The sequence below is a fragment of the Rhinatrema bivittatum genome, chromosome 4 (genome assembly GCF_901001135.1).
Source record: "Rhinatrema bivittatum chromosome 4, aRhiBiv1.1, whole genome shotgun sequence".
Classification (NCBI taxonomy): Eukaryota; Metazoa; Chordata; class Amphibia; order Gymnophiona; family Rhinatrematidae; genus Rhinatrema; species Rhinatrema bivittatum.
In genome coordinates, this window is record NC_042618.1 from 480,330,361 (window position 1) to 480,346,982 (window position 16,622).

At 45.0% G+C, this 16,622-nt stretch overlaps 1 protein-coding gene across 2 annotated transcripts in view; it reads right to left on the reverse strand.

Moving 5' to 3' along the window:
- PLCZ1 (phospholipase C zeta 1) overlaps positions 1–15,823 on the reverse strand; it is a 180,275-nt gene extending 164,452 nt beyond the window's left edge. Inside the window, exons 1-3 of one of the 2 annotated variants that reach the window (XM_029597339.1) lie at positions 15,700–15,823; positions 12,595–12,718; positions 3,698–3,929 (exon numbers count right to left, since the gene is read on the reverse strand). In XM_029597339.1, coding sequence (XP_029453199.1) covers positions 3,698–3,929; positions 12,595–12,718; positions 15,700–15,710 — 367 coding nt within the window. In that variant the 5' untranslated portion in view covers positions 15,711–15,823. Of the gene's footprint in view, positions 1–3,697; positions 3,933–12,594; positions 12,719–15,699 lie in introns of those variants that run through there. The other variant, XM_029597340.1, reaches the window with a different exon arrangement.
- Positions 15,824–16,622: the final 799 nt, after the last annotated feature.

Consider the following 16,622-nt stretch of genomic DNA (forward strand, 5'->3'; position numbering starts at 1 on the left):
ACGGTCCTCCGACTGTTCCCGGCCCTTTCGGACCTGCCGCAGGGAACGGCAATGGGCAGCAGGCCAGACAGAGGCGAGGGCAGACAGAGTCCTTAAACAGAAGACATGAGACGGGGCAGAAGCAGGCTGAAGCAAGACGGAGACATCAGGACAAGGGCTGAAGCGAGACACAGGAAAGATCCAGGCGAGCAGGAACTCCGATGCTGGGATACTCACATCCGAAGCCCCCTCGGCTGGCAGAAGCTCAAGAGCCCGTGGGACGAATCCCTCCTGTTGGCCACTCCAGGGCCCAACAGGACAGAAGGCTCAGGAACCAGACGAGGACGTAGGTCAAGGCAGAGACAGGAAGACATCCGGGCAAGGGCTGAAGCAGACACTGTAGACAAGGCTGGACGGAAACATGGCACTGTCCATCAGGGCGCCCTACTCAGCCCACCCGTGGGACTGAGTCGCGGACCACCCTGTCCCAGACGCGCCTTACACAGCCCAGGAAGGCTGGTCGCGGACCACGCTGAGAAGGAGGGTGCGGGGAAGACCCAGGCGAACAGGAACTCCAATGCTGGGATACTCACATCCGAAGTCCTTACGGCTGGCAGGCACAGGAACAAACAACTAGGCAGAGACACAGGACCGGAACCCATCAAGGCATAGGCGAAACCGGGGGACCTGGATCGGCAGGGTTACAGACTACTGTAGAGCCCGATCCGAAGGCCCGGTGCAAATGAACAGACAGTCCTTAAATACTGGAGGTAGAAGGCAACTCCCTGGGAGGAGCTTGCCAGGACCGCCCACCGCTGGTCCTATAACTAGGGTAGAGAGCTGCGGGCCAGCCCCTAGGGAAGGGCGTCGCCCAACAGGAAGTCCAAACGCTGAGGCATTGAAGCCACAGGCACAGCTAGGCCTCTCAGGCCCTGGAGCAAGTCCCGGATGGAACACAGGCAAGGCCCTGGCTTCAAAGCGGCCTCTGGAGGAAGGTAAGAGACCTCCTGTAGCGCAGCAGCAGGGGGGATCGCAACAGTAACAAGAGGAAACTGAAAGGAAGTTCATCTGAAAAAATTTCTTAAAAACGTACCCATATTACAGGGCAGATGAATTACAGTATGGTCATAGAGGAAGGGTGGAGATTGAGGGTAGGCAGAGAACAGGAACAACAGTAACAATAATTCTAACAGGTATAGTCTAACATAATAGGAACAGGTAAAAGTAAATATGAGAGTGGTATATTAATAATCATGGTAAGGGAAGAGAGCACGTACTTTGTGCAGGGGCTTTTGAGTATGTGCGGGGGGGCTTGTGGGCGTGGCTGTTGGGGTGTGCGGGGGTCATGTGAAGGATTGTTTGAACAGCCAGGTTTTCAGTTTCTTTTTGAAGTTTTGAGTGTTTGGTTCTAGCCTTAGTTCTTGTGGCATGGTGTTCTATAAAGAGGGGCCGGCCAGGGATAGTGCTCGTTCCTGAGTTGAGGTGAGGTGTGTAAGTTTCGGTTTGGATATTGGTAGGGTTCCGTTATTGGCGGATCTGGTGTTTCTTCGTGGGCTTTGGAAATGGAAGGCGGAGTTGAGCCAGTGTATGTCTTTGTTTTGCAGAGTCTTGTGTATGAGTGTTAGACTCTTGTAGCGTATTCTGAATTGGATCAGAAGCCAGTGGAGGTCTTTTAGAATCGGGGTAATGTGTTCATTTTTATGAGTATTTGTGAGGATTCTGGCGGTGGCATTTTGTAGCATTTGAAGGGGTTTGAGAGTTGCTGCAGGGAGTCCTAGTAGTATGGAATTGCAGTAGTCTATTTTGGAGATTAGTGCTTGGAGAACTGTTCTGAAATCACTGTGGTGCAGGAGGGGTCTTAATTTTTTAAGAATGTTTAATTTGTAATAGCAGTCTTTCATTGTAGTGTTTATGAATTTTTTAAGGCTTAATTCACTATCAAGGATGACACCCAGGTTTCCTACATCTTGAGTAATTGGGTGTTTTGATTGGTTGGGGGTTATGTCCGCTAGGATTTTGTCGTTTAGTTTGTGACACAGCATTAGGAGCTTGGTTTTGGTAGTATATTTAGTGCTAAATTAATTTGCTTGAGTAGTTGGTTGATGATTGTTAGGTGCGTTTCCCATGGTTGGAGTGATTTGGATATGGATTCAGTGATGGGGATTAGGATTTGGACGTCATCGGCGTAAATGAAGTGCGTGAGTCCTAGGTCGGCTAGTAGTTTGCATAAGGGGAGGATACAGATGTTGAAGAGTGTGGAGGATAGGGAGGAGGCTTGTCTTACGCCTTGAGTGAGTTTGATGGGATCGGATTCACTGTTGCCAATTTAGACTTTGTAGTATCTGTTTTCTAGGTATCATTCCAACCAGTTTTTCCTCCCCCACACACTTAATGAAAAGCAAAAAAATAGAAACGTGAAAGAGCTGCTCCGTGTCTCACATGCTAAAAAAAACATCACTAGGGCCCCAAAAACCGAATACTTTAACACATTTGAAAAATCTCTGCGCTACGCTAACTGGTGCATTTGAAACTGATTGAGCTCTAACAACGTTCTCCTGCTTCTGATTCTCTGTGTAACCTCTGGGCAAGTTGTTTATCTTCCTGTGCACCTCTGCACCCAGCCAATGCTGGGTAATAATTAACTGTATTATCATTTTCTTCAGCATTGTAGTCCCCAGTGATTTTCTCTTATTTATTTATTTATTTATTTATTAAAGGCTTTTATATACCGACTTTCTTGATACAGATCAAAGCAACTCGGTTTACATCGAACTAAGCAGAACTATAACCAGCAATTCAACAAGAGACGTTTAGAAGGAGCATAAAAGTTACATTATAACAAGGTTGCCTTAACAGGGAGAAGGAAAAAAAAGAGGGGGAGAACGAAAGATAAATAATTATATACAATAAATTACTATATACAATGGAGTATGGGAAGGAGGCAGAGGCCAAACCTCATGATAAATTGTGAGCGAGCTTAGCATTTTGAGTATTTACATAAGTGATATGATGATTCTAAATCAGGCTGTAGAACTATCTACAGCCTGATTTACTACTCCTGCCCAAAGGCAGGAGTTAATTTCGGATGGCACCGGGTAAGTGTACAGAAAAGCAGAAAAAACTGCTTTTCTGTACACCCTCTGACTTAATATCATAGCGATATTAAGTCAGAAGCCTCAAAAATAAAAAAAAATAAAAATCTTGTTAAAAAAAAAAATCTGCCCGTGGTTTGCGGGTTGGAAGATGGACGCTCAATTTTCCGGCGTCCGTGTTCCGAACCCGAGGCTGTCAGCGGGTTCCACAACCGATGCTGGTAAAATTAAGCGTCGGCTGTCAGACCCGCTGACAGCCGCCGCTTCCGCCAATAAGCAGGCGCTAGGGACGCGCTAGTGTCCCTAGCGCCTTCTTATTAGCGCAGGCCCTAATTTAAATACTGAATCTCACCCAGGAGAGGTGCCTGGGTGCGCGTTGGAAGAGCGGGCGCTCGCCTCGGAGTGCCGGTTCCCCCCCCAGTTTACTGTATGGGCCTGTTTAATAGCAATGATTCCCTCTTATGAGGGCATCTCCTGGAGCTAGTGGCTTACCCATGACAAGATGTTCTGTTGACCTTTGAGAGGTTAAAATGTTCAACTCTATTTTGTGCATTTTGATTCCATCGGGAGTGGTTCTGCCCACTGAGGCAAGTAATAAATGTAACACAACATTTGGTATAACTTACCTTCTTCAACTGGTTCATATTTAGTGATGAAATCATGGATATTTTGTAAGGTGAGCTCGGGCTCAAACTGAGCCTGCTGGTAAAAGTCGAGCAAGTCTGCTGCACTGAGAACTTTCTTGTCGGAGGAGTATCGAGCAAATAACTCCATAATTTCTTTTCTGTCCGTGAAGGTACGATAAAGTAACTTAAAGCCATCTCTGGTAATGGCCCCAGTTTTCTGCTTATCTACTGACTACTGATAAGAAAAGAAAGATGGGAATACAATGGAAGAGTGAATTAGTCTTCAAAGATTACTCAGCACAATACAACTCCTTCTTCCAGAAGTGAACGGGCCTCGTTGCACTATTTATTCATTTATTTATAATTTACATTTATTATTCACTGATACCATCAAACCCACAGTGATTTTCAGTCATAATAAAAAAAAACAATAAAACAAATATAAAAACACATCACCCTATGTATATAAATAAATATATCTAAGACTCATCTTTTCATTTTGCCCCACAACCTCCCCTTATTTAAAATGCCCAAATCTCTACCCTTCAATGGCTGCCATGCCATTATTCCCTTCAGGATAGCCAACCCCTCACTCCTGCTAAACTCATCCATGGTTAAGATCAATATCTCTAAAATGCTTGCTGAAACAGCCAGGTCTTCAGTGCCTTTCGGAAAGCCAGACAGTTATCCAAGAGCCTAATATCCCGTGGCAGACTAGTCCATAATTACGTAACCATAATGGAAACGGTATCCCCACTCATCTGCTATAATCAAGCTCTCTGTTTACTCTCCTTGCAAAAAATGTGGAACATAGGCAGAGAATAAGGTATCTCTAACCACTTCATTTTATACATTTAAGTACCATCAGCAATGTTTTAAATTTGCACCATATCTAATTGGCAACCAGTTAAAATTTCTTAAAAGGGGGTAAAACATGATCCTGAGATCCCAGACCCCCTCCCCACAAGGACCCTAAATGCTATGTTCTGCACTAGTTGTAATCTCCTCCCCACCGCCTCAGGATACCTATAAAAAATAAATAGGATGACAGTATCAGTACTTCTGTCACTGAAGCAAGGCTCATGGAAGGGCAGATAAGGACAGGATAAGGAAGGAGAAATGGATCCAGACAACCAACCAACACCGACCCTGACTTTTATGGTCTTGGGTACTGACATGTAAGTGTCCAAAAGTTGACTGCACCGCTAAAGAAATTGCCCTTCCATAGAGAGCCCTACATCCAGACTAATCCTCAAATTAGTGACATTACATACTGACATCTGAGAAGGAATCTTCAACCCATTCACCATAATCTTAGGTGTGTTCTCGCTCGCTATCCATATAGGGCCTGATATTAAAAGCACATTTGGCACTAGATAGCTGGATGAGTCACTTACAGGTTCTTTCATCAAGCTGCGATAGGCCGTTATCACATGCGTAACGGCGGTATCGCGTGCGACACCACCCCAACTCACGCGATAACTACTGCATCGCGACATTACTATTTAAATGAGGGAAAGGGGGAGGGGTTTGGGCAGAGTTCGAAACATTTTGATTCCAGTACTGCTGCGGGCGATAAACTTTTAGACATTATCGTCCGGAAATAACACCGCCTTTCCCATTGGTGGTGCAGGGGTGACGGTGTTCACTGTGGCTGCAACCGCAGCAGCTGAAAACGCAGTGCCGAGACGCGGCTGAGTGCACTCTCCCCACCACCCCTTTTCTGGATGCGGCTCACCATTCCGCTATATTATTTATTTATAGAGAATGATGAATCTAGGCCTTATTTGGCTAAGTAGATAATTGGAAAGTCAATGGTCAGGGAATGGGAAGTTCGGGGTGTCGTTACTTATCCAGTAAGTGCCTATATTCAGCTTTATCTGGTTAAGTTAACCGAATAAGTTAGACTTGCTCAATAGTAGGTCTAACGTTATCCAGATGTAACCTGCATATCTTTGAATATTGGACCCACAGCTTCTGATTGACCAGTATTCAATTTAAGTTGATTCTCTCTTACCAGCACAGTATTATCCATAGCCCCTGATTAATTATACTCATTTCTTCCTGCCCCTACCCCACAATAGTGTAGGAAAGCTGGACATCATCCGCCTCACAATGAAAATTCAGTCTCGTTTCCCCGAAATTACCCCATATAGTGGAGCCATATAGTTATTATAAAGTTAGGAAGACCTAACTGAACCCTGCAGGACACCACAAACTAAACCTCAAGTAAAAGATCACCAAAAAAAAACCTCACCACGGTCCAACTCCACGGATCCCTACCACATCTAACCGATCAATCATCAATTGATGACTGACCATGTCAAATGTGACAGATAAATGCAGATCCACATTCCACCCTCATACCTCTCTCCCATTAGACATAAATCTACCAAGGCCACCAGTAAAGTCATCCTGACAAATAGTTTAGCCAGTCCACGGCACGGATGAGCGACCCGGAATGGGCATGAAATGAACATCTTAGAAAATCTATCTACTGCCACCCATAAGGTGGATCCACACAAGGGGCATGGGATAAACACTAAAGACTAGCGGATGGACATGGTGGCAACCTGCAGGGAGCAGCTGTTACAATCCTTAGCATAAGGCATGGGGATTGCTACCCTTAATCAATAGCCTTGATGCTTTTCACGCAACTGCAACATCGCTTCCTTTGACGGCGGGGGAGGGGGGAGGAGGAAGGAGAACTGGATCCAGACAACAATCACCACCGGCCCTGACCTTTATGGTCTTGGGTACTGACAAGCAGAGATAAGGGAAAAAGCACAGGATTCCTTCTACAGCCAAGTCCTACAGCAACGAGCATCAAGTAGCATTGTGGGAATTATCATGAAGGCTCCTCACCCAGTAAACATGTTGCTAGCAGTAATTTGTTATGAGTTTGACAGTTGCTTACCTTTGATTGTAAATATTACTTCCCTTTTCCTAAGCTTGGGGGGAAACTGCATGGAGCGGCAGTTACTACCCTTGAGAGAAATATGGGGATATCCTGCATGGAGTAGCAGATACTGCTAATAAGAAGCTTGCTGGGCAGACTGGATGCCCCACCTGCTCCTTTTCTGCTGTCACTACTAGGTTACTATGGTTAAAAGACAGGAACCAGAGAGTAGCATTAAATGGTCTGTTTTCTCAGTGAAAAAGGGTAAACAGTGGAGTGCCTCAGGGATCTGTACTTGGACCGGTGCTTTTTAATACATTTATAAATAATCTGGAAAAGGGGACAATGAGGAAAGTTATAAAATTTGCAGATGATACAACATTATTCCGAGTTGTTAAATCACAAGCAGATTATGTAAAATTGCAGGAAGACCTTGTGAGACTGGAAGATTGGGCATCCAAATGGCAGATGAAATTTAATGTGGACAAGTGCAAGGTGATGCATATAGGGAAAAATAACCCTTGCTGTAGTTAAACGATGTTATGATCCATGTTAGGAGCTACCACCCAGGAAAGAGATCTAGGTGTCATAGTGGATAACACATTGAAATCGTCGGTACAGTGTGCTGCAGCAGTCAAAAAAGCAAACAGAATGTTGGGAATTATTAGGAAGGGAATGGTGAATAAAACGGAAAATGTCATAATGCCTCTGTATCACTACATGGTGAGACCGCACTTTGAATACTGTGCGCAATTTTGAACATAAAAATATAAGAACATAAGAAGTTGCCATACTGGGTCACACCGAGGATCCATCAAGTCCAGCATCCTGTTTCCAACAGTGGCCAATCCAGGTTACAAGTACCAAAGTGTTAAATAAATCCCATGCTACTAATGCCGGTAATAAGCTGTGGATATTTCCTAAATCAACTTGACTAATAACAGTTTATGGATTTCTTTTCCAAGGTCTTGTCCACACCTTTTTTAAAACCCAACAAAAATAACTGCCTTAACTATATCCTCTAGCAATGAATTCCAGAACTTAATTATGCATTGAGTGAAAAAGATTTTTCTCTGATTTATTTTAAATGTGCTATTTTCTAACTTCATGGTATGCCCTCTAGTCCTTTTATTATTCAAAAGAGTAAATAACCAATTCACATTTACCTGTTCGTCCTCTCATGATTTTATAGACCTCTATCATATCCCCCCTCAGCCATCTCTTACCATTTCAGATAATAGAAGCACTAGGGGGGACTCCATGAAGTTAGCAAGTAGCACATTTAAAACAAATCGCAGAAAATTATTTTTCACTCAACACATAATTAAGCTCTGGAATTCATTGCCAGAGGATGTGGTTAGGGAAGTTAGTGTAGCTGGGTTTAAAAAAGGTTTGGATAAGTTCTTGGAGGAGAAGTCCATTAATGGCTATTAATCAAGTTGATTTATGGAATGGCCTCTGCTAAACTGGCATCAGTAGCATGGGATCTTCTTAGTGTTTGGGTACTTGCCAGGTTCTTGTGGCCTGGTTTTGGCCTCTGTTGGAAACAGGATACTGGGCTTGATGGACTCTTTTTCTGACCCAGTATGGCAACTTCTTATGTTCTTATGTTCTTAAGGCTGGCAAGGCAAGGCCAGATGAGGCAGGAAACAGGAATGCAGGATATCAGGAATTGGAGCAACACCACTGCAAGGTAGGAAACCCATTGCTGAGATATCTGATGCTCCTCACAAAGAGCCTTTTATCTGGAGGAGCCAGTGATGTAATTAAGAGGCACACGGGCTGCTTTCCTGCTATGGGCCCTTTAAACATGTGGGAGTCAGGAGCATGCATTCCTAAGAGGATCCAGCAGTGGGGTAGCAAGGCGGCATCCCACACCACGAAAGAGGCTGTTAGTGAAGGCAGCGCACAGGCCATGAAGAACCATCAGCAGAGCTGATGACAAAGTTCCTCATGAGAGGCTTCTAAGAAAACTAAAAAGTCATGGGATAGGAGGCGATGTCCTTTCATCGATTACAAACTGGTTAAAAGACAGGAAACAGAGAGTAGGATTAAATGGTCAATTTTCTCAGTGGAAAAGGGTAAACAGTGGAGTGCCTCAGGGATCTGTACTGGGACCGGTGCTTTTCAATATATTTATAAATTATCTGGAAAGGAATACGATGAGTAAAGTTATCAAATTTGCAGATGATACAAAATTATTCAGAGTAGTTAAATCATAAGCAGATTGTGATACATTACAGGAGGACCTTGTGAGACTGGAAGATTGGGCATCCAAATGGCAGATGAAATTTAATGTGGATAAGTGCAAAGTGATGCATATAGGGAAAAATAACCCTTGCTGTAGTTACACAATGTTAGGTTCCATATTAGGAGCTACCACCCAGGAAAAAGATCTAGGTGTCATAGTGGATAACACATTGAAATCATCGGCTCAGTGTGCTGCAGCAGTCAAAAAAGGAAACAGAATGTTGGGAATTATTAGGAAGGGAATGGTGAATAAAACAGAAAATGTCATAATGCCTCTGTAATGCTCCATGGTGAGACCGCACTTTGAATACTGTGTACAATTCTGGTCGCTGCATCTCAGAAAAGATATAATTGCGATGGAGAAGGTACAGAGAAGGGCGACCAAAATGTTAAAGAGGATGGAACAGCCCCCCCTATGAGGAAAGACTAAAGAGGTTAGGACTTTTCAGCTTGGAGAAGAGACGGCAGAGGGGGGATATGATAGAGATGTTTAAAATCATGAGAGGTCTAGAACAAGTAGATGTGAATCGGTTATTTACTCTTTCGGATAATAGAAAGACTAGGGGGCATTCCATGAAGTTAGCAAGTAGCACATTTAAAACTAATCGGAGAAAATTCTTTTTCACTAAACGCACAATAAAGATCTGGAATTTGTTGTCAGAGGATGTGGTTAGTGCAATTAATGTAGCTGGGTTCAAAAAAGGTTTGGATAAGTTCTTGGAGGAGAAGTCCATTAACGGCTATTAATCAATTATACTTAGGGAATAGTCACTGCTATTAATTGCATCAGTAGCATGGGATCTTCTTAGTGTTTGGGTAATTGCCAGGTTCTTGTGGCCTGGTTTGACCTCTGTTGGAAACAGGATGCTGGGCTTGATGGACCCTTTGTCTGACCCAGTATGGCATGTTCTTATGTTCTTACCTGCATGGCTTCTACTGGTGCAGGTCCCAGCTCCAGAGGAGAGTTGGAGGTTAAAGGATGCTGGAAATTCAGGGCAAGGCAAACAGGGTGGCAAGCCGGGGCTCTCTCTTTGGCCTGCTCCTGAAACTTCAAGTCTAGCCATATGGCTAGGATAATCAGGCCTTCCAAGGTATTCAGTAGCTCCTGGGCAGTCAGCTCATCATTAATGCCTCTGAGAGTCCATGTTGGAAATTCACAATCAGGCTGTGACTGCCCCACTGAAGTTCAGAGGCCAAAGTGCGGAAGTGCACCACATATTCTCCCACAGGCCAGGAGCCTTGCCTAATCTGTAGGAGTTTAGATGCCTTGGAAGCTGTGCAACCTGCCTCACTGAATATTTGCCGGAATTCTTGCAGGAAGCGCGCCAGATCCCCCATGAGAACATAAGAACATGCCATACTGGGTCAGACCAAGGGTCCTTCAAGCCCAGCATCCTGTTTCCAACAGTGGCCAATCCAGGCCATAAGAACCTGGCAAGTACCCAAAAACTAAGTCTATTCCATGTAACCATTGCTAATGGCAGTGGCTATTCTCTAAGTGAACTTAATAGCAGGTAATGGACTTCTCCTCCAAGAACTTATCCAATCCTTTTTTAAACACAGCTACACTAACTGCACTAACCACATCCTCTGGCAACAAATTCCAGAGTTTAATTGTGCGTTGAGTAAAAAAGAACTTTCTCCGATTAGTCTTAAATGTGCCCCATGCTAACTTCATGGAGTGCCCCCTAGTCCTTCTACTATCCGAAAGAGTAAATAACCGATTCACATCTACCCGTTCTAGACCTCTCATGATTTTAAACACCTCTATCATATCCCCCCTCAGCCGTCTCTTCTCCAAGCTGAAAAGTCCTAATCTCTTTAGTCTCACCTCATAGTGGAGCTGTTCCATTCCCCTTATCATTTTGGTAGCCCTTCTCTGTACCTTCTCCATCGCAATTATATCTTTTTTGAGATGTGGCGACCAGAATTGTACACAGTATTCAAGGTGCGGTCTCACCATGGAGCGATATAGAGGCATTATGACATTTTCCGTTTTATTCACCATTCCCTTTCTAATAATTCCCAACATTCTGTTTGCTTTTTTGACTGCCGCAGCACAGTGCACCGACAATTTCAATGTGTTATCCACTATGACACCTAGATCTCTTTCTTGGGTTGTAGCACCTAATATGGAACCCAACATTGTGTAATTATAGCATGGGTTATTTTTCCCTATATGCATCACCTTGCACTTATCCACATTAAATTTCATCTGCCATTTGGATGCCCAATTTTCCAGTCTCACAAGGTCTTCCTGCAATTTATCACAATCTGCTTGTGATTTAACTACTCTGAACAATTTTGTATCATCTGCAAATTTGATTATCTCACTCGTCCTATTTCTTTCCAGATCATTTATAAATATATTGAAAAGTAAGGGTCCCAATACAGATCCCTGAGGCACTCCACTTTCCACTCCCTTCCACTGAGAAAATTGTCCATTTAATCCTACTCTCTGTTTCCTGTCTTTTAGCCAGTTTGCAATCCACGAAGAGCAGATCATCCTTTTCCCAAAGGGATGAGGCCCAGCCAGCACAGTGCAGCCCAACAAGGAAAGTATATAAGTTACTTTCAAGTCTCCTCATACAAGGAGTTTGTGGATAGCAGTATCTGGAGTGTTTAAGAAAGGAGTAATGATAATTGCCAGGTGGGTAGTAGATAAGGATACTTTTCGGTCCTTCGTTGCTTTGGAATTGATGGCAAGGAGATCAAGAGCCAAGGAGAGTCTAAAGAGGAATGGGTTGGGGCTTGTGGGGAATTGAAGATGTGAAAACAAGCCCTGGATGTATTTATTCCACTTTCTCGAGCTCCAGCTGTCATTAGTAGTGAGGGCTGGGTTACCCTTCCACGGAGTCGGTGCACGCGTATCAGGGAAGGAATCTTTATCAAACAAAATGTAGAAAACGTTCTCTGTTATTCCAAATCTTGAAAGTGACGGCATTAGCAGGGAGGGGCTGCCGACACGTGATAGGCTCAAGCCTCAGGGTGCCAGCTTGGAGCTGCCGTGTGATTGGTGAAGTCATGGCCTCCGTAAGATGGCATTTATGATGTCATCCACGTGCTGTGACTCCGACGTGTGTGTTGCCAGACAATATGACGATGCTGGGACAGGGGGTGAAGAACAGTGGGGGAAAAAAACCCAAAACTCTGCAGACCCTAACGAGTAAAAATTCAGTTAAGGCATAGGCTGACTCAGGGAAGGGCAGCAGACGCGCTCACTTTCACACAGGAAACTGACGGCAGTAAGACGTTTGAGGCCTCAGTATTTACCTGACTAGCTCAGGTGTACAGGAGAAAGTGAAAGAGACAGAGGAGAGTGAAGCTGCGCTACCATTGATTGTGGCAGTGCTGGCGAGGTGTGGGTGCATTACACAAGTAGCACACCCAGACCATACGGGAGGAAGGCAGGAAGTTTAAGGATTCAGACCCGGAGGAAGCCTCCCCAGCCAGTGTGAGGGTGCAATAACATGAAGAAGTGAATCAAAACTGTTTACTATGACAGAAAGCATCTGCAAACACTGGCAGCTGAATTCAGTCCCCATGAAAAATTCTTCCAATAAAGACTCCCACAAGCATCAGACTTTAACTGCTCTCCTGTGGGTAACATTTCTATGTACTCGCTGCCTTGAAAAGATAATTTCATAAAGACTGACTCAGCCGTTGTTTTAGATGTGGCCGCACAGAATCACATTACCCCAGATTAAGTCAATGCTTGCATGTTGATTTAAAAAGTATATTTTCTCACCTTGAAAATGTATTTCACATGAGTGTAATCAATCGGGATGTTTAATTTATGGAGTAATTGCTTTGTCTCCTCAAAGTTAATCACTCCATTCAGGAAGTAAGTCTGAATGAAAGTTGTCAACCATTTGGAAAGTTGTGTTAAGGAAAAACCACGGCAAGAGAGGTTTCAAACAAAAAAAATCCCCCAAAATTCCACTTTACACTGAAATCTTGTATGGAACCGAACAATGGAAAGATCTTTTATTATGCAAATCATGTCCATGTGATTACTACTCTCAGATCTCGTACTCTTCAGAACCACCAATGTTTCCATTTCAGAATATCCGTCCTAGCTGTGGTGCTTCCTGCTTTAAATGTGACATTCGTAAGGAATCCGGGCTGTCTGTCTGTCTGTCTGAACACCAGATGTGATTTCATCAGCTGCAGACGGTGCGGACCTCTGCGTTTCTCCGAGCAGTCTCCAGAACCATTGAAAAGGCTCCATCAGCAGACGATCTGCCACCTTATGGCAAGGGACACCTTTTCCTCACCAGCACAGGCTGCAGGGGGGTGGACAAGTGACCCCCACTGGGAGCCCAGGGGCTCAGGGGTAATTTGGCCCATGAGTCATGCAGACAGGACTCGGGATTTCTGGGGGCAGAGCTCAGTCATGGCCTGAATTCCCAGCGCTTGCCAGGATGCTCACCAGTCTGGAAGGACATTAACAGGGGAAATCCTGCCGTCAGGGCTCCCATGAAATTCCTTCCTGAGCCCTAAGATGTTCTGTTCTTTCAAATTAAGGCAAATTTCCCGCCTTTGGCTGAGAGCAGCAGAGACCCCAGCCTTACTCAGAAACCTATAGCCAAAGGTTGTGATATAAAGACTTCCCCAGATTATAATTGTAATTTAAAATTGTAACCTGCGAAATTCTTTCCTGTGCCTGACTGTGAATCGGGAACTTCAGGAAACAACGTTTATATTTTTATTTTTTTTATCTCGGTCACAGATGTAAAAGAAGTGAGGAGATTGCCAGAGATGAGCTGAAGGAAATTGGGCTGAATGGTCCTTACCTGCCACCAGACTCATCTTTCTGTGTTTTACACCTCTTGACTCTGGGCATCTAATAATCAGAGTGTGGGCATCAACATCACCTATTTACAGCTTTCCTAAAAACTGAGCATTACTGCTGCATTAAAAGAAAGATTCTGTTGTAGGCTCTGGAATTGTTCAGTCTCCCTTGCACTCCAGGTTCAAGCAGGTAATTTCATACAATGTACGCCTGATGCAGCCCTCCTGGCACCACCGTTGTTACCAATAGAAGGCAAATATTCAGCCGTATCTCTGGATACTGCTGGATCTTGGGGTAACAGTCTTTGGCGGTCTGAAGATGGTGAAGCAACGTGGCAAGACGATAGTGAAAGCCAGAGGGATGCTGGGCTGCATAGAGAGAGGAATAACCAGTAAGAAAGAGGAGGTGATGATCCCTTATACAGGTCCTTGGTGAGGCCTCACCTGGAGCACTGAGCTCAGTTCTGGAGACCGAATCTCAAAAGGGACAGAGACAGGATGGAGGAAAGGCTGAAAGATCTGAATATAGCCTGGAGGAGAGGAGGCGCAGGGGAGAGATGAGACAGACCTTCAGATACCTGAAAGGTTTTCATGATGCAAAAATGTCAAACCTTTTCCATTGGAAAGAATTCAGTAGAACCAGGGGTCACGAAATGAAACTCCAGGGAGGACGACTCAGAACCAACATCAGGAAATATTTCTTCACAGGGAGGGTGGTGGATGCCTGGAACGCCCTTCTGGAGGAGGTGGTGAAGATGAAAACAGTGAAAGATTTCAGAGGGGCAGGGGATAAACACTGTGCATCCCTAAAGACTACAGGATGGGAATGAGATAAGCATGCAGGGGATAACTTGCTGGTATGGCGGTTACTACCCTTAGCAGAAGGCATGGAGGTTACTACCCTTAGCAGAAGGCACAGAGGTTACTACCCTTAGCAGAAGGCACGGAGATTACTACCCTTAACCAATATGCTTTGATGCTTTTATTGAAACTGCAACATTGCTCCCCTGCTTAGACGGCAGGGGGAGAAGAGGAATTGGATTCAGAAGACAACTGAGGGCCCCAGCCTCCATGGTTCTGGGATACTGTTACACAGAAATAAGGGGAAAAGCACAGGAGTGCTTGTATGGCCAAGTCCTAAAGGAAAGGAAGAAAGCCTGCATGGGGGTGATTTGCTGGTGCAGCGGTTACTGCCCCTTAAGCATTGAGCCTTCAAACTTTGACACAACTGCAACACCGCTCTCTGCTTCAATGGAGGGGGTGGAGGTGGAAGGAAGAGGAATTTGGATTCAGAGACAACCAACGTGAGCCTTCACTTTTTTACGGTCTGGGGCACTGATGCGCAGACATTAAGGAAAAAACACAGGACTGGTTCTACGGCCAAGTCCATAAGCAAAGCACATCAAGCAGCGTTGACTGATACATGGGGGTAACCTGCACGGCGCGGCAGATACTGCCGTGGGAAGCTTGCTGGGCAGACTGGAGGGACCATTTTGGCCCTTTTCTGCCGTCATTTCTATGTTTCTCTGATTTTAACCAGGTTTACTATAATAAATCCATTTCCTGAAGCCTCCGTGTGTCTTGAGTAGATCGCAAGCTCCACAGAGCAGGGTCTGTCTCTGACGTGTATCTGCACAGTGCTGTGATGAGAAGCAATAGTGAGCAGTTTTCAGGACTGACTGAACTCACAAGCAAAAGCACCATCTGGCAGCCGAGATGCCGATTCTGTGAACCATTCCCATGTTTACTGCAGAAAGGAAATTGTATGCAGAAAAGAGCACATTTGGGCCACTGTCTGGGGGTTGATGATGTCAGTATCCCAATCAGGGTGTCCAGAGTCACCGATTAAAATGACATTTACATTGCATCTGATATACTGCTCCACAACCCTCCACAAGTCTATCACGGGCAGGTTAACAGCCGTCCTTAATAAGCACAAAACCCTGGCTTCAGCAACAGGCACACTGTGGCCAAAGCCAATCCAGCCAGAGTAGCGTTCGTAAGTGGCTGCTTTTTCTGATCTCTAGCACTAGCACTGAATTCAGAGCGTAAAGGATATCTGGCCTCCATGTCTTCTTCTCAGTGTTAGCTCCACACCATGCAAATCATACAATGGACAGCCGTCATGGTCCCCACAGGGCCAGCACACCTGCCTGCCACATCGCAGCTCAGCCCAGTACTGGAGCAGCGCCGGGCGAGTGCACTGACAGCACAGGGAGCGTCCTCTGTGACCTCACAGAGCCACAGTCCTGGGAAGCAGCCTAGCAACCAAGGGGCTGACATCACGAGAGCTTCCCTGACATCAGAGAGAAAGAGAAGCGAGAAATGCGCGCACTCTGGCTTTCCTGATTGGAAAGCAATTCATTTTAACTTAGGAAACATATTTCTGAGGCTAGGGTTGGTACGCACAAAAAAAAAAAAAAAAGAAAATCCACCGGTCCCCGCGTAAAATCTGACTCCAGTGCTGGAGGACGACTGTAAGGTGGGCAGAGCCCGTCCTCAACAGTGCCTTTATTAACAAGCCCTCGACGCACCTTTAAAAATAATTGTCACTGATGATAGCACCGCATGCTTAAGATTAGACTACGATATTGAGCAATAGCGCAGCAGGCAATTACGCCCTGCGCTCAGCACCCAGCCCCCTTTCCACCAGCCCTGGTTTAACACAACACAGTGCACGGAGACGGCAAAGCATTTCTCTAACATATGCAGCTGGGTTTCTAGAATATTTTACTGGAAAGCGCGTGGGGCTTCTGTTTAGATAGAGTATATGGTAATTTATCATTTTAAAAGATGTTCGTTTTTCTTCCTGCTTCTTCGTACCAACATCCCCCCCCTACCCTGACTACCCCCCCTACCCTGACTAATCTCCTCCTCGCCCTCCCCCCCCTACCAGCCCCTGCCTTAATTAAACCCTCTTTTACTCTGATTCCTGTAAGTAACCTGCTTAAACCTGTATATAGTCCTGTAAATAGCCCGCTA